Raw genomic sequence first — 22,883 nt, forward strand, 5'->3', positions numbered from 1 at the left:
TTAAAATGGTAAAAGTTAAGGATAAAGAGAGAATCTTATAAGCAGCAAGAGAAAAAACAACATTACATTCAAGGGAAACCACATAAGACTATTAGCAGATATTTCAGCAGATAATTTGCAAGTCAGAAGGGAGTGGCAAGACATATTGAAAGTGCTGAAAGGAAAAAATTTTCAACCATGAATTTTCTACCCAGTAAGGTTATCACTCAGAATTGAGGGAGTGATTAAGAGATTTCCAGATAAGCAAAAGCTTCAACTCTTTTAGGAATTCATCACTAAGCATGCCTCACAAGACATGTTAAAGGAATTTCTCTAAGCTAAAAAAAAGGCAGTAACTGATAAAAAGGAAACATATAAAAGTAATACTCTCACTGGAAAAAGGTAAATGTATAGTAAAAGTAGTAGATCAATCACTTATGAAGAAATATGAAGGTTAAAAGACAAAAGCAGTAAAATTAACTATAATTACAATATTAGTTAAGGGATACATAAAATGAAAATACATAAATGGTGCCATCAAAAATATAAAACTTGTAAAGGATGGAGCAAAAATGTAAGCTTTGGAATGAGTTTAATGTTAATTTACTAACAACTTATAAGAAACTGGTATATACACAGACTGTTACATGTGAACCTCATGGTAACCACAAAGAAAAAAATTATAGGAAACACTCAAAAGAAACATTAAAGAAAGCCACTAAAGCACAAAGGAAGAGAGAAAGAGAAGAAAAAGGGACAGAAAAAAACTACAGAAAGAAATAGGAAATAATTAACAAAATAGCAGTAAATACATACCTATCAATAATTACTTTAAAGGTAAGTATGAAACACTCATAATCAAAAGACACAGAGTGGCTGAATGGATTGAAAAACAGGAACTATACATGCTATCTACAAGCGATTTACTTCAGAACTAAGGACAGACCCAGGCAGTGTGAAGGGATGGAAAAAGATATTCCATGCAAAAGAAACCAAAGAAAGGTAGTGTAGCTATACTCAAATGAGACAAAACAAACTTCAAAATAAAAACTATAATAAAAGAAAAAGAAGGGCACTACATAATGATAAAGAGGTCAGTTCAGAAAGATACAAAGCACCTTATAAGTATATGTGCACCTAAAATATGTAAATCAAGTATTAATGAACCTAAAGGGAGAAACTGAAAACAACCCAATAATAGTAGGGGATTTTAACACCTCACTTACAGCAAGGGATGGATCATCCAGACAGAGAAGCAATGAGAAAATATTGGCCTTAATGACACATTAGTCCAATGGACTTAACAGACATATACAGAACACTCCATCCAAAAGCAGCAGAATAGTCTTCTCGTGCACATGCAACATTCTCCAGGATAGATCACATATTAGGCCATAAAACAAGTCTCAATAAATTTAAGAAGACTGTAATCATATCAAGTGTCTATTCTGACCATGTTGCTGCTGCTGGTGCTGTTAAGTCACTTCAGTCATGTCTGACTCTGTGCGACCGAATAGATGGCAGCCCACTGGGCTCCTCTGTCCCTGGGATTTTCAAGGCAAGAATACTGGAGTGGGTTGCCATTTCCTTCTCCAATGCATGCATGCACGCTAAGTCGCTTCAGTCATGTCTGACTCTGTGTGACCACATGGACAGCAGCCCGCCAGGCTCTACTGTCCATGGAATTCTCTAGGCAAGAACAGTGGAATGGGTTGCCATTTCCTTCTCCATTCTGACCATAAGACCATAAAAAACTCAAGATCAATTACAAGAAGAAAACCAGAAAAACCACACAGATGTGGATATAAAACAACATGCTACTGAAAACCAACTGGCCTTAGAAGAAATCAAAAGAGAACTCAAAATATACCCCAAAAAATAAAAATAAAACATAAATATTATGTACCAAAATCTATGGGATAGAGCAAAAGTTGTTCCATAAACAAACTAAATTTACATGTAAAGAAACCAGAGAAGAAAGAACAAATGAAACCCAAAATTAGTGGAAGGAAGAAAATAATAAAGATCAGAGCAGAAATAATGAAGTAAACACTAAAAAGATTATAGAAAAGATCAACACAGCCAAGAGCTGGTTCTTTGAGAAGACAAACAAACTTGAGGAGCCTTTAGTTTAGACTAACCAAGAAAAAAAAGAGGACTCAAATAGATAAAATCAGAAATGAAAGAGTAAATGTTGTAATTGATACTACATAAATACAAAGGATCATAAGAGAATAATATGAATAATTATAAGTCAACAAATTGGGCAACCCAGAAGTAATGGGCCAATTCCTAGAAGCATACAACCTACCAAGATTGAATCATGAATAAATAGAAAACTGAATAGATCAATTACTAGTAAAGGAGATTAGATCAGTAATAAAACACCTCCCAACAAACAAAAGTTCAGGATGGAATGGCTTCCCTGGTAAATGCTTCCAAAAATTAAAGATTTACTACCCATCCTTCTAAAACTCTTCCAAAAAATTAAAGAAGAGGGAACATTTTCTAACACATTTTATGAGGCCAGCATTACCCTGATACTGAAAGCAAACAAGAATACCACAAGCAAAGAAAATTACAAGCCAATATTGTTGATCAACACAGATGCAAAAATTCTCAATAAAACAGTAGCAAACCCAAGTTAACAATTCATTAAAAGAATCATACACCATGGTTCAGTGGGATTTATTCCAGGGATGCAAAGATGGTTCAACATCTGCAAATCAATCAATATGATATACCATATAACAAAATGAAGGAATAAAAATTACATCATCTCAGTAGACACAAAAAAAGCATTTGATCAAATTCAACATCCACTTATGATGAAAGCTCAAAACAGTGGGTAGCAAGGGAATGTGCCTCAACATAATAAAAGCTGTATATGACAAAACCATGATCTTAGGTTTTTGAATGGTGAGTTTTAAGCCAACTTTTTCACTCTCCTCTTTCACTTTCATCAAGAGGCTCTTTAGTTCTTTTTCACTTTCTGCCATAAGGGTGGTGTCATCTGCATCTCTGAGGTTATTGATATTTCTCCCAGCAATTTTGATTCCAGCTTGTGCTTCATCCAGCCCAGCATTTCTCATGATGTACTTTCCATATAAGTTAAATAAGCAGGGTGACAATATCCAGCCTTGACGTACTCCTTTCCTTATTTGGAGCCAGTGTGTTGTTCCATGTCCAGTTCTAACTGTTGCTTCTTGACCTGCATACAGAATTTCTCAGGAGGCAGGTCAGGTGGTCTGCTATTCCCATCTCTTGAAGAATCTTCCACAGTTTATTGTGATCCACACAGTCAAAGGCTTTGGCATAATCAATAAAGCCGAAATAGATGTTTTTCTGGAACTTTTTTGCTTTTCCGATGATCCAGCGGATGTTGATTTGATCTCTGGTTCCTCTGCCTTTTCTAAAACCAGCTTGAACATCTGGAAGTTCACGGTTCACGTATTGTTGAAGCCTGGCTTGGAGAATTTTGAGCATTACTTTCCTAGCGTGTGAGATGAGTCCAATTGTGCGGTAGTTTCAGCATTCTTTGGCATTGCTTTTCTTAGGGACTGGAATGAAACTGACCTTTTCCAGTCCTGTGGCCACTGCTGAGTTTTTCAAATTTGCTGACATATTGAGTGCAGCACTTTCACAGCATCATCTTTTAGGATTTGAAATAGCTCAACTGGAATTCTATCACTTCCACTAGCTTTGTTCGTAGTGATGCTTCCTAAGGCCCACTTGACTTTACATTCTAGGATGTCTGGCTCTAGGTGAGTGATCACACCATTGTGATTATCTAGGTCGTGAAGATCTTTTTTGTACAGTTCTTCTGTGTATTCTTGCCACCTCTTCTTACTATCCTCTGCTTCTGTTAGGTCCATACCACTTCTGTCCTTTATTGAGCCCATTAAAATCACTGAAAATGGTGATTGCAGCCATGAAATTAAAAGACACTTACTCTTTGGAAGGAAAGTTATGACCAACCTAGATAGCATATTAAAAACCAGAGACATTACCTTGTCAACAAAGGTCCGTCTAGTCAAGGCTATGGTTTTTCCAGTAGTCATGTATGGATGTGAGAGTTGGACTTTAAAGAAAGCTGAGCACCAAAGAATTGATGCTTTTGAACTGTGGTGTTGGAGTCCCCTGGACTACAAGGAGATCTAACCAGTCCATCCTAAAGGAGATCAGTCCTGGGTGTTCACTGGAAGGACTGATGCTAAAGCTGAAACTCCAATACTTTGGCCACCTGATGAGAAGAGCTGACTCATTTGAAAAGACCCTGATGCTGGGAAAGATTGAAGGTAGGAGGAGAAGGGGATGACAGAGGATGAGATGGTTGGATGGTATCACCGACTCAATGGACATGAGTTTGAGTAAGCTCCTGGAGTTGGTGATGGACAGGGAGGCCTGGTGTGCTGCAGTCCATGGGGTCGCAAAGAGTCAGACACGACTGAGCATCTGAACTGAACTGATGACAAAACCACAGCTAACATCATACTCAATAGCAAAAAGCTAAAAGCTTTTCCTTTAAGATCAGAAACAAGACAAGGATGTCCACTCTCACCTCTTTGATACAAACATAGTTTTGGATGTCTTATTCAGAGCAACTAGGCAAGAAAAAGAAATAAAATTCATCCAAATCAGAAAGAAAAAAGTAAAACCCATGATTTGCAGATGACATGACACTGTACATATAGAAAACCCTAAAGATTGCATCAAAAAACTGTTGGAACTAATAAATGAAATCAGTAAAGTTACAGGATAAAAAATTAATATATAGAAATCTGTGTTATTTCTATACACTAATAATAAACTATCAGAAAGAGAAATTAAGAAAAAAATCCTATATACAATTGCATTAAAAAGAGTAAGATACCTAAAAATAAATTTAACCAAAAAGTGAAAGAACTGTACCCTGAAAAGTATAAGATCCTGATGAAAGAAACTGAAAATAAGCAAATCCATGCTCATAGATTGGAAGAATTAATATTGTTAAAATATCCATAGCACCCAAGCAATCTTAAGATTCAATGCAGTCCCTATCAAAATTCTAATGGCATATTTCACACAACTGGAAAAAAATTTTAAATTTGTTTGGAACCACAAAACAATCCTGAATAGCCAAACAATCTTGAGAAAGAAGAACAAAGCTGGAGGTATATCACTTCCTGATTTCAAAGTATACAATAAAGTGATAATAATTAAATAGTATGGTCCTGGAACAAAAAGACACACAGATCAATGCAACAGATTTGACAGCCCAGTAATAATTCACTCATATAGATAATTTGGGCTTCCCTCATAGTTCAGTTGGTAAAGAATCTGCGAGAGTCATTTCCTAGGCAGGTTGTGAAGAAATGTAGGGGTCCCCAATGAGAGAGGGGTCTGGAATTCTCAAGGAGGAAGAAAGGACAAACTTTTCTTTCTTCTACATTCCTTAGGATTATGTATCCTGCCTGAGGACAGTCTCTGGATTAAACCTGGCTAATCCTGTTATTTTAAAATGTAAATTATGGGAGTAGGCCTGGTCTTTACAAGGATTATATAACAGTAATGTATCCTGCCTGAGGACAGTCTCTGGATTAAACCTTCTGGCTAATTCTGTTATCTTAAAATGTAAATTATGGGAGGAGGTCTGGTGAGGCCTTTACCACCTTCAGACATTCTTTGGATTCTTTGGAGAGTATATAACTCCATTGCTAACACTAAGCAAGCAGGTACTCTTTCTCCCCCCTTCTGATGTCTATGTCAGAAGCTTTCTCTATCTCCTTTATACTTTAATAAAACTTTATTACACAAAAGCTCTGAGTGATCAAGTCTCGTCTCTGGCCCCAGACTGAATTCTCCTCCTCCGGAGGCCAAGAATCCCAGGGTCTTTGTGTGGTTCAACAACTTTTCAAATCTACCTGCAATGCAGGAGACCAGGGTTCGATTCCTGGGTTGCGAAGATCCCTTGGAGAAGGAAATGGCAATCCACTCCAGCATTCTTGCCTGGAAAATCCCATGGACAGAGGAGCTTGGCAGGTTACAGTCCATGGGGTTGCAAGAGTCAGACACGACTTAGTGACTAAACCACCAAACCACCATAGACAATTAATTTACAACAAAGGAGCAAAGAATGGAGAAAGGACAGTCTTTTAAATAAGTGGCATTGAGAATACTGGACAGCCACATGCAAGAGAGTGAAACTATGATACTACCCTATGGCAGAAAGTGAAGAGGAGCTAAAGAGCCTCTTGATGAAAGTGAAAGAGGAAAGTGAAAAGGTTGGCTTAAAGCTCAACATCCAGAAAACTAAGATCACGGCATCTGGTCCCATCACTTCATGGGAAGTAGATGGGGAAACAGTGGAAACAGTGTCAGACTTTATTTTTTTGGATTCCAAAATGACTGCAAATGGTGATTGCAGCCATGAAATTAAAAGACGCTTACTCCTTGGAAGGAAAGTTATGACCAACATAAATAGCATATTGAAAAGCAGAGACATTACTTTGCCAACAAAGGTCCGTCTAGTCAAGGCTATGGTTTTTCCAGTAGTCATGTATGGATGTGAGAGTTGGACTGTGAAGAAAGCTGAGTGCTGAAGAATTGATGCTTTTGAACTGTGGCATTGGAGAAGACTCTTGAGAGTCCCTTGGACTGCAAGCAGATCCAACCAGTCCATCCTAAAGGAGACCAGTCCTGGGTGTTCATTGGAAGGACTGATGCTGAAGCTGAAACTCCAATACTTTGGCCACCTCATGCGAAGAGTTGACTCGTTGGAAAAGACTCTGATGCTGGGAGGGATTGGGGGCAGAAGGAGAAGGGGACGACAGAGGATGAGATGGTTGGATGGCATCACCGACTCAATGGACATGAGTTTGAGTAAATTCCGGGAGTCGGTGAGGGAGGCCTGGCATGTTGTGATTCATGGGGTCTCAAAGAGTCAGACACAACTGAGTGACTGAACTGAACTGAGACACTATCTTACACCATACACAAAAATGAACTCAAAATGGATTAAAGACTTGAATGTAAGACCTGAAACCATAAAAGTCCTAGAAGAAAGCATAGGCATTAAACTCACTGGTCTTAGTGATGTTTTTGTGGATCAGTCTCCAAAGACAAGGAAAACAAAAGACAAACAAATGGGACTACATCAACCTAAAAAGCTTCTTCACAGTAAAGGAAATCATCATCAAAACACAAAAGCAACCTACTGAATTGGGGAAGATATTTATAAATCATATACCTGATAAAGGGTTAATATCCAAACTATATAAACAACTCATACAACTCAAAAAAAAACACAACAACAATTGATTTAAAAATGGGCAGAGGAAACGAAACAAAACAGAAAAATGGGCAGAGGACCTGAGTAGACATTTTTCTAAAGGATACATACAGATGCCCAAGAGGCACAGAAAATGATGCTCAACATCATCATTAGAGAAGTGAAAGTCAAAATCACAATGAGATACTACCTCATATCTATTAAAATGGCTATTATCAAAAAGACAACAAGTGTTGGAGGGCACATGGAGAAAAGACAATCTTTGGGCACTGTTGGCTGGAATGTGCAGTTATTATGGAAAACAGTATGGAGATTATTTTAAAACTTTAGAATAGGTCTACCATGTTATCCAACTATTCCACTTTGGGAATTTATCCCAAGAATATGAAACAATAATTAAAAATGATATCAATATATGTGCCCCATGTTCACTGCAGCATTTATTATTTTTTATGGCTGAGTAGCATTCCACATGTAGACACAATGTAATGCTATTCAGCCATAAAAAATAATACATCTTGCCATTTGTGATAATATGTATTGAGAATATTATGTTAAATGAGTCTTAAGGAAAAAATATGCTATGATTTCACTCATATGTAGAATCTAAAAAATAAAAACAAAACAAATTCATAGATATAGAGATTATACTGGTGGTTATTCACTCATTTGTAGAATCTAAAAAATAAAAACAAAACAAATTCATAGATATAGAGATTATACTGGTGGTTACCAGAGGGGAAGAGCACTGGGAATTGGGCAAAAGGAGTCAATTGTATGGTGATAAATGGTAACTATGCTTTTTGGGGTAAACACTTTGTAGTATATGCCAATGTTGAATTATAATGTTGTATACCTGAAACTTTTAATAAAAAAGGGAACATTAAAAAAGAGAGATTGGCAAAGTAGATGAAAGAAACATGTTGTTTATATGCTATCTACAAAAAATTTACTTCAAATAGGAAGGCTGAAAGTAAAAGGATGGAAATAGGTATATTATGTAAACATTAATCAAAGGATAGAAAGAGCTGCAATATTAATATTAGTCATTATAGACTTCAGAGAAAAGAAAATTACTCATGATATAGAGGGACATTATACAATGATAAAAGGTGAAATCCACAAAGAAGACATAGCAATAATAAATGTGTATGAATCCAATAACAGAGTCACAAAATACATGAAGCAAAAACCAGTAAGCATGAGAAGAGCTAGGCAACTTCACACTTTAAGTCGAATATTTCAACATGTCTACTCAACAAATAATAGAACAATTAGCCAGAAAATAAGGAAACATATACAAGAACTTGGTGACACCATTAACCAGAGAGATCTAATCAACATTTATAGAATACTCTTCCCAACAACAGCAGAATACACATTCTTTTCAAGTGCCCATGGAACATTTGGTAAGTTAGATCATATCCAGGGCCATAAAAAAATCTCAAACATTTTAAATAACTGAAATTATACAAGTTGTGTTCTCTGACCACAGTGGAACAAAACTAGAATTTAATAACAGAAAGATAATAGGAAAATCTGTAAACACTTAGAAACTAAACAATACATTTCAAAGTAATCTATGGATTAAAGAGGAAGTCTCAAGGGAAATTAAAAAAATACACTGAGTTAAATGAAAATGAAAATACAACATAGCAAAATTTGTGGGCTACAGCTAAAGTAGTACAGTAAGGGAAATTTACAGCACTAAAAGCATATATTAGAAAAGAAGAAAAATCTCAAATTAATTTATGTTCCCATCTCAAGAAGCTAGAAAAGAAGAGCAAACTAAATGCAAAGCAAGTAGAAGGAAATAAATAATAAAGATAAGAGCATAAATTAATGAGACTGAAAACACAAAGTAGAGAAAAATCATTGGAGGAGATGGTGCTTTGATAAGGTGAATAAAATTTACTAACTCTAGGCAAGAATGACAGAGAAAAAAGGGAAGATTTAAATTATGAACATCAGAAACAAAACAGTAGATACCACTACAGACACTGCACGCATCAAAATAATAATAAAGGAATAATAATGCAAAGAAGTCTATACACCTAAATTTGACAACTTAGAAGAAACAGGTCACTTCACTGAAAAATATAAATTACCATAAATCATCCAATATAAAATAGATAATGTGAACAGCTCTATAATTATTAAGGAAATGGAATTTGTAGTTTTAAAACTCTTGGAAAGATCTCTAGCTAAACTGCAGAGTTCTACCAAACATTTAGAAAAGACTGACATAGATTCTACACAATCTTTTCCAAAAATATTAAATTTTATGAATCTAGTATTATTCTGATATCAAAACCAAAGACTGTACAGGTAAAAACTACCAAACAATATCCCTCATGAATATAGGGGAAAAAAAACTTAACAATATGCTGGCAAACAGAATTTAGTAATATATAAAAAGAATTTACACTATGACCATGTGGGGTTTATTCCAACAATGCAAGGCTGGTTTAATATTTGAAATCAGTCAATATAACCCCTCATATTAACAGTTTAAAGAAGAAAAATCACATGCTCATATCAATTGGTAAATGAAAAGCATGTGACAAAATTCTGTACTCATTCATGAAACTCAGAAAAAAAGGAATAAGGGAGAACTTTCTTAACTTGATCAAGAGCCTCTACAAAAATCCTATGGCTAACATTATACTTAATGATGAATATCCACTTTCATCACTCTTACTAACATGGTGCTGAAAGTTCTAGTCTGTGCAATAAGGCAAGAAAGGGAAAGAGAAGGCATATTGATCGGAAAGTAAGAAATAAAACCATCCCTATCTGAAGATTAGATGGTTGTTTACACAGAAAATCCTGAAGAATCTTCAAATAAATTGTATTTCTTCATACTAGAAATTAACACATGGACACCATTTACAATCACTCAAAAAAAAAAAAAAAAAACCAACACACAACCCCCAGAACACTTAGATGTAAATCTAACAACACATATATGGGATTTGTATGTTGAAAATTATATAATGCTGATGAAAGAAATAAAGAATCTAAATAAATGAAGAGACATATCCTGTTCATGGGTTGGAAGATTCAATATAATAAAGGCATCAACTCTTTTTAAAAACTGACATATAATTTAAGATGTCAATTCTTGATATATAGTGTACCAGGTTGGATGTAGCTCCCCCTCCAAATTCATATCCTTCCTGGTACCTCCATCATATGATCATATTTGGAAATAGGGTCACTACAGATGTAATTAAGTTGAGATCATACTGAAGTAGAGTGAACCCTTAATCCAGTAATGGATGTGCACTTATGAGAAAAAGAGAAAGACAGACAGATGGGGAGAATGCCATGTGGTGACAGAGACTGGAGTGATAAATCTATAAGCTAAGGAATGCCAAGGTTTGACAGCAACCACCAAAAGACAGGAAGAAGCAAAGAAGGATCCTCCCCATAGAGCCTATGGAGAGAGTACACCCTGCTAACACCTTGATTTTCAGATTTCTAGCCTCCAGAACTGTGAGAGAATAAATTTCTCCTATTATAAGTTACCCAGTTTGTGGCAATTTGTTACAGCAGTCCTAGGAATCAAATACAGTTTAATGCAATTCCTATCAAAATCCCAGGAGGAATTTTTGTTGATTTAGAGACGATTACTCTAAAATGAATATAGAAAGTCAATGGAACTAGACAGCTTATAACAATTATGCAATAGAACAATAAAGTTGGTGCAATCACTCTACTTGCTTTTAAGACATTATAGTAATCAGGACTGTATGGTACTGGCAGAAGGATTAACACATAGAGAAAATGAAGAACCCAGTAACAGACTCACATAAGTATATCCAACCGATTTTGTCAAAAGTACAAAAGCAATTTAATGGAGGAAAGACAGCCTTGTCAACAAACGGTGCTAAGACAACTGGATATCGTAAGCGAAAATGAACCTCAACCTAAATCTCACAACTCACACAAAAATTAACTTGAAATGTATTATGAACTTAAATGTAAAACATAAAGCTTAAAAAAAGAGGAGAAAATCTTTAGGATATAGGGCTAGGCACAAAGTATACTAAATACCAACTTGAACTGAAATTCCTAGCAAGAGCAAATAAATAAATAAGATGTGTTCTGATGGAAAGAGTTCTGAAATTGAGGTCAGACAGTTCTAATTCTTTCATTCACTAGTCGTACAAACTTAGGCAAATTGGTAACTTGACATTTTTGAATCTTAAAAATTCTCTCATTTGTAAATCAAGGATAATACGTATTGCCTGCTTCATAGAATTACTGAGGGTGGGGTGGTCAAATGAAATAATGGATGTAAGAATGCACTGTAAAATGTAAAACATGATACTGTGGGCCTGAGGTTTTATGTTTGTGCAACAGCCATTTTGCCACTGTATGGACATACTTGATAAAGGTTATCTGCTTAATAAATAATGAATGAGTGACTGGTCGTCAGAAAAGTCAAACAAGGGCAAATTTTTTTCCCAAGCATTTAAAACAAAAGGGGTGCACACCACATTCAATCAAACAGTAAAAACCAACATATACTATATAAGGAGATAGAGGGTTATTAAATATATGCATAAAAAGCTAACTATTCCATCACGTTTTAGAGAATTAACAATTATGGTGGGAGACTGGTCAAAAAAGTACAAAAATATTAACCTAACAGGCAATTCAAGAGTCAGAGAGATGGAACAGTAATACATTAGACAGAATAAAAGTGGCAAAAACAAAATGCTCAGAGCAGTTCTGACCTTATATAGAGACTATGGAAATTGATCAATTTGAATTTATAGTACAATTTAATTTTAGTTTGTATTCGTTACTATGGCAAACACATCTGAAGGTCCAGATGAGGCTCATGGCTTAGAAATTAAATTATTTCTTCTTCCAAAAGGAAGTTAAGATGAGGAAAAAAAAAAGATGTATGTATCTCCAAAATGTTCAATGCTGAAGTTTTTTTTTAAACTTAAATTCACACTGGCCATAATTACATAGTTCCAAAATTCTGGGTTTCTGCAAGACGATGCTAGTTTGTACCAGGTTGTCACCCTGCTATATTATTCCACCATCTGTTGTGGTTTGCAGACATTTGTATATGAAGAAGCAGTTGGGCAAGTCAGGATCCTTGGATATTAACATGGACTCAAATAATGACTTTTTGTGTGACTTTAAGCAGGCCATTTAACCTTCTTAATATTTTATAGCTCCCTTACAATACCAATACTACCTTACATGTATATGAGCTGCTAAAGTTCACAACACATATTATTATTTCAGTTGATCCTTAGAACCTCAGTGTAGGAGTAAGAGAAAGTATTATTTCCATTTTACATGAGAAAACTAAAGTCAAACAGCAGAGGAAGAATAACCTTGTGCAAAAACAAACAAATAAGAAACCATTTAGACCCTTACCTCATACACCATAAACAAAAATTAACTCAAAATGAATCACAGACCAACATGTATGAAATAAGGGTATAAAAGCTACAAGAAAAAAATAGAAGAAAATCTTTGTAATTTTGGAATAGGCAAAGACTTCTTATCATGACTAAAAACATGACCCATAAAAGAAAAGATGACAAATTGGGCTTCATCAAAATTCAGAACATTTGCTTTTTAAATAATGCCACTAAAAAATGAAAAGACAAGCCAGAGACTGGGAGATAATACTTACAAACAGTATATTTGATAAAGGATTTGTATCTAGAATACATAAAGAACTCTTAAAACTCACTGAGAATCCAATTTTAAAAATGGGAAAATAATTGAATAGGTATCTTTCCAAAGAACAAATGGTCAATAAGCACATGAAAAAAAGATCAACAGTGTTAGCTACCAAGGAAGTTCAAATAAAAACCACAATGCGCTACCATTACATACCCAGTAGGATGGCTATAATAAAAGAATATGGACAATAAGAAGCACTGATAAGGATGTAAAGAAATTAGAACTCTCATACACTGCTGATAGGAACATAAAATTGATCAACAACTTTGGGAAACAGATTGCAATTCCTCAAAAAGTTAAATACAGAGCATTACCATATAACCCATTAATTCACATACTCTAGAGAATTGAAAACCCTTGAAAACAAAGACTTACCCACAAATGTTCATAGTAGCATTATTTATTACAGCCATGAAGTGGAAACAAAGTATTTATCAACTAGTGAACAAAATGTGGCATACTGATTCAACAGAATAGTATTCTATTTATTCAGCAATAAAAAGGCCATTCCTTTACATTACTGATACATGCTACAGCATGGGTGAACCTCAAAAACAGTAAGCTAAATTGAAAGAAGCCAGACACAAGAGGTCACAAGTATGATTTCATTTATATGAAGTATCTAGAAAGAGAAAATCTATAGAGATAAAAAGTAGATCAGTGGTTCCTTGGATCTGAAAATGGAAGCAGGGATTAACTGCAAACAGGCAATGGGAAACTTTGTGGGTAATGGAAATACTCTTAAAACTGGAGTATGGTGACAGCTGCATAACCATAAATTTACTAAAAATCATGGAATTATACACAAACAATGAGTGAATTTTATGGTATGTAAATTACATCTTAATAAAGCTAATTTGAAAATTACTGAATTAAACCTGCACTGAAGAGAAAATCAGCAGAGGAGGGACTAAAATACAGGTCGTCTTCAGTGTTCCTTCCACTCTATTACCTATCTCAGAAGTGGCAGAGTAACAACAAACTTTTCCAGAGTTAGTATGATCACAAGGAAATAACAATTCTACCACATTTGAAAATGCAAAATAATTAAAAATGCCAGATGGTACACTTTGACTTATTCCATAGTACACTTGTATTAGAAATTTTCTACTTTTAACTATTAATATTTACTTTTCACAAACCCAGGGAAATTTTATAGTATGTAACCACATTTTAAAGTGAATTTATTCACCATAAAACTCATATCAAAAAGCATTATTCTATGTAATTTCTAACACACAAGAAAACTCAATTCTTTAAAATTAGCTTAAAGTTTAATATTGTTTGACTTACGGTTTGGCTAATAAAGATCAGAGCATCTTCAAAATTGCCCCAAATTTCTTCCATGGGACAGAGTTCTGTATTCGGCACCCCATCTGGCACTAAGAGGTTAACCAAGCTGTGCATACATTGGCTGAAAATCAAAAAGAGAAAACTCATCCCATAAGGAAAGAAATCATTGACTTCATGGCTGAGACAAGTAAAATCTGGACCTCATCCCAGACTAAGAGCTTCAAAACACGTCTGTTCTTCCTTCCATTTTATCTGGCCTCCAAGCTCAACGACAGATTTTTGAAGATATAAAAGGGGCTGACCAATCCTTCATTTTATTATGCCTATGGCTGTCTTTCACTTTTTTTTTAGTTTCCTGAACTAAGGAGTTGTGTCTGTTTACTATATTTTATGAGCTGGTTTAATCTACATGCACTTTAAAGCATCTCATTACATTCTCAAATGGGGAAAGGGAATTGGATTTAAACTGGGAATAATTCCAGGAGAACTGTCTCTCATGTCTCAGAAAAGGAAGACTGTTATGAAGTTTTCCAGAGAAAAATCACACAATATCTATTTTCCCCGCATATTGGGAATAGAGAACATAAAATCTCCAATAAATATTATTTTATATTATGTACAGCACTTATTGGTCCTTAAAAGAAAGGTGCTTAGAAAAAAATATGAGGCAAATGTGCCAAAATGTTAGTGTCCGTTAAATTTGAGCAGTGGATACATTGGTGCTTGTTATATTAATCTTTGTACTTTTCTGTACAATCGGCATATTTAGTACTAAAAGAAAGGTACTGACACTTAATCAATAATTTTATTATATATAAAGACTCACAAAAGTAACTTTCTCCTTCTTTTTCTCCTTTGGGACAACCAGATTCCTTCACCTTTGCCTCAGTCTGTAACACAACTCTAAATGTGGAGCTGTTCTGCGGGCTGAGGACTTTTTAGTCCAGGAGTTACAAGAGTACCCCAATCATCTTTTGCACCAGTTGAGTATGATTGATAACAAATGGGACACTAATTATAGCACTTTTGGCTATCAAAAAGCTAGGATTCCATGTTGAATTATATTTACCAACCTGTATCTCACAACATCAATTGATTCCTTCCTTTTGTAGAAAAACAAAGCCTTTTTCAAGGCCTTCAGAGCAATAGAAGGATAGCATGCAGGCATTTCCATGGCCAATGCTACAAGAAGGAAAGCAAAAAGATTGTGAACATCATAATTTCATCCACTGAGTTTTCATCCTAGGTTACAACTTGTTTTCTCTAATGAAACTGACCGGAAACAAATACAAAAACAAACACGAAATTCCAAAAATGAATTTCATAATATGATGAACCCGTGGTGGCTTTCAGAGATAGTTTCTACTTTCTGGGCAGAGTAACATGGTAGGATCACTAGGTTATATATATATATATGTATTTCCCCCCCGCCCCCCAGTAAACATCAACAGAGAACCTACTGTTTCTGTGACTCAGCACACAGTTATATAGGCGAAATAATAATCTTATGAACCAAAGTGAAGGAGGGGCACATGAAGAAAAAACAGAAAGCAGATCAGTAAAAAGGTACTAATCAAAAACACATTTATATTCTCCACGATCTGCTTTTACTGAAGTGGATCAATAATGAAAGTAGTCAAATCTGAACATCAGAAAACCTCTTAGTTTACCAGATGCATGGTCTTTATAGTTCCAAAAAGCAAAAGAAAAATGTTTTTAAAACATTAAGGTGGGCATGTGTGTGTGCATCTGTAAAGGTAACAGTGGATAATTGAGAACTTACTGGTGGGTGAATGAGAGTGGACTGAGGGTGTGTATATATGAAATGCTGATCCGTTCTGAGCAATGATGAAAAGGTTTTACTATAGACCTTTATAACTATGAAAATTTCTACACTTGATCTGAGCTCAGAATTAATGAAAAAAAAAAAAACACTTAGATTTTTACTACAATATACTGTTTCTATCTAATATTAAAAACAGGAAACCCTTGGCATAAGAATACATATCAAAGATAAAACTCTCAAAACTTCTAGATGCATTCACCAGGCTTCTAGAATTGGAGTTCCATTATACAAGGAGCAGTGGTCACCATCACATAGCTATAAGGTATACACCACCAGCTCCATGCTCCTAGAAATTCTGTCTTGGCAAGACAAGGAAAGGCAAATGTGACTCTTGTACATTTGGGGCTATCCAATACCTTTACTAGCCATATACAGGCTCCTGAGGAGGGTGAAAGATATAAAGGGAAGATAATTAGGCCATGTCTTGCAGTATATCCCCACAGAGGCTGAGTCCCCAAATACCACTTATAGCCCAACGAAAAATTTGAGGTTGGCGATTATGTTAAAAATACCACCAATATTTCTCTGTACACTTTAATAAATAAGATTATATCACCTTTGATTAGTGAAGCAGGTGATTATCTATTTCTAGCTAGCTGAGCAAAACTTTCTTAAGTTTGAGCTACTATCCCTATTGTGTAGTTACATTATTTGATTCTACACAAAATAAATATAAGTACCCATTATGAGCAATGCACATGGTTAGGGTTTATAAGTACAACAAATGTAAGTAATTATTATTCATGATTCTAAGGAGCTTATAATTTCATATAAAGAATAAGATAAACACAAATAATTGTAATACAGAATAGTTCAAGAATGCTATTAGAGAAGGAGAACAAAGTTCTATGGGGGTACATTGCTTCCCACCTGGATGAAAGAGAGGAGAGAGAGAAGAAAGAAAAATGTAGTATGATTTAAATGGGTACCAGCCTTCCAAAAACAAATTTAGCTCTTACCTGCCATTGTTTCAAATGCTTTACTTTCCAAAGTAGGTAGTTCCCACACTGGTTCCAGGAAGTGGTCCAGTAATGGGTCATTCAGTTTGGCTCTCACTTCAAACTCATACAGAATAAGCAACGTCTCGCATGGATCTCTTGAGAAGTCCCCTAAGAAAGAGGCAAAAACGCAACATTCTCTGTGATTACATTTCATTATTCTCTGCTATTCTACTCTCTTCTGGGGAGATTTTCCTATTGAGGAAAATTAATTCTACTTACAATTTGAGGTTATCTCAGCTCCTTTAGATATATCTTTTACATTTGTAAATCTATAAACTTACCAATACTTTCACACCCTGAAATGCATTCGCTAAAGTTGTCTACATTTCCTGAAATTATTGCCATGATATTTCTAAATAGCCTGGAAAACTCCTGCTGCTATCTAATTCAAATATAATGTTTGCCTGCCTTACTTTAATGACTGAGTTAACCAGAAGGTCCAGTGAAATATAAAACAACTGTAGTTTTATTTTCAACTAAGTAAGGGAAAGTTTCCAAACTGTTTCACTTAGTCAGTCAGTAATATTTATTTCTTGGTTATTACCATGGGCAGAATCTTGTATCAGGTGGCATATATCATACTATGTAAGTTGGTTTCCAATCACCCTTATTAGACTGAACATTTTCAAAAGTTTTGAGGTATAGCATATATACAATAAACAAGTATATTAATCTTAAAAGTGTGAATTTTAAATCTTAAAACAGTGAATTTTTATGTCTGTTAAAACCCATATAACCACTACCCAAATCATGATAAAGAACACTTCCAACACTCGTGCTCCTTTCCAGTTAATACCACCTTGCAGAGTTAACAACTATTTTGACTTCTATCACTACTGATTGTTATTTTTATTACTGAACATCAGTGACAGCATGTAGAACTATAACCATCTTTTGAATATTGACCTGTATCCTGTGACTTGCTTAATTCATTACTAGTTCCTATAACTCTTTTGGTAGATTCTTTGGACTTTCTATAAAGAGAATTATGTGTCCTCTGCAAATACATATAGTTTTATTTTATCTTTTTCACTCTACACATCTTTTCTCACTATTTTGCTTGCCTTATTGCGTTGGTTAGAACCACCAGGATGATGATGACCAGGAGTAGTGAGACTAGATATTCTTGACTTGTTTACGTCCTTCAGTTCAATCGCTCGGTCGTGTCCGGCTCTTTGCGACCCCATGAATCGCAGCGCCAGGCCTCCCTGTCCATCACCAACTCCCGGAGTTCACTCAGACTCACGTCCATCAAGTCAGTGATGCCATCCAGCCATCTCATCCTCTGTTGTCCCCTTCTCCTCCTGCCCCCAATCCCTCCCAGCATCAGTCTTTTCCAATGACTCAACTCTTCGCATGAGGTGGCCAAAGTACTGGAGTTTCAGCTTTGGCATCATTCCTTCCAAAGCAATCCCAGGGCTGATCTCCTTCAGAATGGACTGGCTGGATCTCCTTGCAGTCCAGGGACTCTCAAGAGTCTTCTCCAACACCACACTTCAAAAGCATCAATTCTTCGGCGCTCAGCTTTCTTCACAGTCCAACTCTCACATCCATACATGACCACTGGAAAAACCATCGCCTTGACTAGACGGACCTTTGTTGGCAAAGTAACGTCTCTGCTTTTCAATATGCTATCTAGGTTGGTCATAACATTCCTTCCAAGAAGTAAGTGTCTTTTAATTTCATGGCCGCAGTCACCATTTGCAGTCATTTTGGAGCCCAAAAAAATAAAGTCTGACACTGCTTCCACCGTTCCCCCATCTACTTCCCATGAAGTGATGGGACTGGATGCCATGATCTTCGTTTTCTGAATGTTGAATTTCTGAACATTTTCTGAATGTTTACGTCATTAGAGAGAAAGTATTCAGTCTTTCATCATTAAAATGACATTAGCTGTAGGTTTTATTTTTTATGGATGGCTTTTATCAGGTTAAGGAACTTCCCTACTATTCCTGTTTAGTTGAGAGTTTCTATAATAAATGGATATTGAATCTTATCACTTAATCTGTTGATATGGTGAATTAACTGAGTTTATAATGTTGAAACCAGGACAAATCTCACTTGGTTAAAATCTGTTAGACTTTGAATTCAATGGGTTATCTGTTTCTTCTTGTGGGAGTTTTAGTAGTTTGACTTTCAAAGGAATTTGTGAGTCTCATCTAACCCTTCAAATTAATGGGCATAAATTTGTTCAGAATATCCCCTTGTTATCTTTTTGTAATGTCTGTAGGATCTGCAGTGATGTCTACACTATCATTCTTGGCATTGTTAATTTGTGTCTTGATCTGCCTGGTTAGAGGTTTCTCAATTGCATTGACAAACAGCAACAACAAAACAGCTTTTGTTTTCATCAATTTTATCAATTGTTTCCGGTTTTAAATCTTATTGACGTCTGCTTATATTATTCCTTTCATTCTGATTAATTTGGTTCAATTTGATCATTTTTCCCTGGTTTTTTAAGGTGAAGGCTTAGATTATTTAAGATATTTTTCTAATTGAGACATTTAATTTTACAAACTTTTGTCTAAACACTACTTTAGCTGTACCTCCAAATTTTTATATGCTGTGTTTTCATTTACTTCCTTTCAAACTATTTCTAACTTCCTCTATGAATTTATCTTTGATCCATTTGATTATTTAAAAGGACATTAAAAAAAACCTGAAGAAACAGAATCACAGACTTAGAGAATAAACTTATGATTGCCAGGGGGAAGGATGGGGGGAAGGGATAGGGGGTTTGTAATGGCCAGGTACACACTGTTATATATTATATGAGTGAAGTAAGAAAAAGAAAGACAAATATCATATAGTAATGTATACACATGGAATCTAGAAAGATGGTACTGATGAACCTATCATCAAGGCAGCAATGGAGACACAGACAGAGAGAACAGATCTGTGGATATGGGGGTGGGGTGGGGAAATGGAATGAATTGAGAGAGTAGCATTGAAAATATATATTATCATATGTAAAATTAGATAGCCCCTGGAAATTTACTGTATGATGCAGGGAGCTCAAATCAGGTGCTCTGTAATAACCTAGAGGGGTGGGATGGAGACTTAAGTGGGAGGGGACATATGGATACCTATGGCTGATTCATATTGATGTTTGGCAGAAACCAACACAATACTGTAAAGCATTGATCCTCCAATTAAAATTAAATAATTTTTTTAAAAAGAAAAAACTGAAAAAATAAAATGGATAACCAACAAGGACCTACTGTATAGCACAGGGAACTCTGCTCAATGTTATGTAGAAGCCTGGATGGAAGAGAGTTTGCGGGAGAATGGATATATATATATGCATGGCTGAGTCCCTTTGCTACCCACCTGAAACTATCACAACACTGTTAATTGGCTATATTCCAATACAAAATAAAAAGTTTAATAAAAAGATATAGAAGTGAAGCATAGTTGATTTACAATATTGTTAGTTTTAGGTGTACAACAGAGTGATTCAATATTTTTACAGGCTACATTCAATTTTAAGTTATTACAAAACAATGGCTATATTTCACTGTGCTGTACAATACATCCTTGCTGCTTGTCTGTTTTATTATTATTATTTTTACTTTACAATATTGTATTGGTTTTGCCTTACATCAACATGCATCCACCAGTAGTTTGTACATGTTAATTCCATACTCCTGTATTGCCCCCTCCCCCTTCACTTTCCCTATGGGTAACCATTAGTTTGTTCTCTATATCTGTGAGTCCATTTCTGTTGTTATGTACATTGGTTTGTTTACTTTTTTTAGGTTTCACATATAAGGGATAACAGAGTATTTGTCTTCTTCTGTCTGACTTATTTCACTAGTGTAATATTCTCTAGGTCCATCCACGTTACAAATGCAGATTTCATTCTTTTTAATGGCTGAATAATATTCCATTGTGGGCTCAGTGGTGAAGAATCCACCTGCCAATGCAGGAGACATAGGTTTGATCCCTGGTTTGGGAAGATCCCCTGAAGAGGGAAATGGCAACCCACTCCAGTATTCTTGCCTGGGAAATCCAATGGACAGAGGAGCCTGGCGGGCTATAGTCATGTGGGTCACAAAAGATTCAGACATGACTTAGTAACTAAACAACAGCAACATTCCATTGTGTGTATATATACACACATACACACACATTTATGCACACCACATTTTCTTTATCCATTCATCTGTTCACAGGTTGCTTCCCTACCTTGGTTATTCTAAATAATCCTGTTATGAACGTTGGGGTGCATGTATCTTTTTGAATTTTTTTTTCCAGATACATACACAGGAAGGAATTACATGGTAGTATGGTAGTTCTATTTTTAGTTTTTTGAGGAATTTCAATTTACATTCCCACCAACAGTGTACAAGGGTTCCCTTTTCTCCACATCTTCACCAATGTTTGTTATTTGAGGTCTTTTTGAGGCCAGCCATTCTGACAGGTATCAGATGGTATCTCACTGTGGTCTTGATTTGCATTTCTCCAATGATTAGTGGTATTAAGCATCTTTTCATGTGCCTGTTAGACATCTGTATGTCTTCTTTGGAAAAATGTCTGTTTAGGACTTCTGCCCATTTTTAATTGAGATTTTTTTTTTATACTGAGTGTATGAGCTGTGTATATATTGATCATATCCTTTGCAAGTATTTTCTCCCATTTCATAGTTTGTCTCTTCGTTTTGTCAATGGTTTCCTTTGCAGTGCAAAAGTTTTTATGATTAACTACACCCCATTTATTTGTTTTTGCCTTTATTTCTTTTGCCTTAGGAGACAGATTTGAAAAATATTTCTATAATTTATGTCACAGAGTGTTCTGCCTATGTTCTCTTCTAGGAGTTTTATGGTTTTAGGTCTTACATTTAGGCCTTTAATCCATTTTTAGTTTATTTTTGTATTTGGTGTGCAGAAATGTTCTAATCTCATTGTTTTACATGTGGCTGTACAGTTTTCCCAGCATCACTTATTGAAGAGACTGTCTTTTCTCCATTGTATATTCTTAACTCCTTTGTCATAGATGAACTGACCAGAGGTGTATGGGTTACTTTCTGGGTTCTCTATTCTGTTCCATTGATCTGTGTGTCCGTTGTTTTGGCAGTGCCATATTGTTTAGATTACTGTAGCTTTGAGCATAGTCTGAAGTCAGGGAGCATGATACCCCCCGTTTTGTCCTTTTTTCTCAAGATTGCTTTGGCAGTTCAGGGTCTCTTGTGGTTCCATACAAATTTTAGGATTATTTATTCAAGTTCTGTGAAAAATGTCATGAGTATTTTGATAAGAATTGCCTCAAATCTGTAGATCACTTTGGGTGTATGGACATTTGAACAATATTAATTATCCCAATCCAAGAACAGGAAAAAATCTTTCCATTTCTTTGTATAATTTTAAAATTGCTTCATCAATGTTTTATAGTTTTCAGAGTAACCTAGGTATTTTATTCTTTTCATGTGATTTTATTCAGGATTGTTTTCTTGCTTTATCTTTCTGATAGTTCATAATTAGTGTATAGAAAAGTAACAGATTTCCGTATATTAGTTTTATATCCTGCAACTTTACTGAAGTCATTTATCAGTCCTAACAGTTTTTTTGGTGAAGAATTTAGGGTTTCTTCTATACAGTATAATCTCATCTGCAAGTAGTGAGTTTTACTTCTTCCCTTCTAATTTGGATGCTTTTTTTTTCTCTTTTTCTGGTCTGATTGCAGTGGCTAGAACTTCCAATGCTACATTAAACAGAAGTAGTGAGAAAGGGCATCCTTGTCTTGTACCTGGTCTTACAAAAAAGACTTCCATTAT

General features: G+C 35.3%; 1 protein-coding gene and 2 non-coding genes across 3 annotated transcripts in view; 2 read left to right on the top strand and 1 right to left on the bottom strand.

Annotated features, from left to right (window-relative positions):
* TEX11 (testis expressed 11) overlaps positions 1-22,883 on the bottom strand; it is a 203,933-nt gene that overhangs the window by 15,526 nt on the left and 165,524 nt on the right. Inside the window, exons 26-28 of the mRNA XM_027534571.1 lie at positions 17,069-17,218; positions 15,337-15,445; positions 14,264-14,384 (exon numbers count right to left, since the gene is read on the bottom strand). Coding sequence (XP_027390372.1) covers positions 14,264-14,384; positions 15,337-15,445; positions 17,069-17,218 — 380 coding nt within the window. The remainder of the gene's footprint in view (positions 1-14,263; positions 14,385-15,336; positions 15,446-17,068; positions 17,219-22,883) is intronic.
* Positions 15,882-15,961, top strand: LOC113888286. Its single transcript, XR_003509922.1, has one exon. It is a non-coding gene; the product is annotated as a small nucleolar RNA U2-19 (small nucleolar RNA).
* LOC113888285 lies at positions 16,104-16,173 on the top strand. The gene has a single exon (XR_003509921.1). It is a non-coding gene; the product is annotated as a small nucleolar RNA U2-30 (small nucleolar RNA).

The sequence above is a fragment of the Bos indicus x Bos taurus genome, chromosome X, assembly GCF_003369695.1.
Source record: "Bos indicus x Bos taurus breed Angus x Brahman F1 hybrid chromosome X, Bos_hybrid_MaternalHap_v2.0, whole genome shotgun sequence".
NCBI classification, from domain to species: Eukaryota; Metazoa; Chordata; class Mammalia; order Artiodactyla; family Bovidae; genus Bos; species Bos indicus x Bos taurus.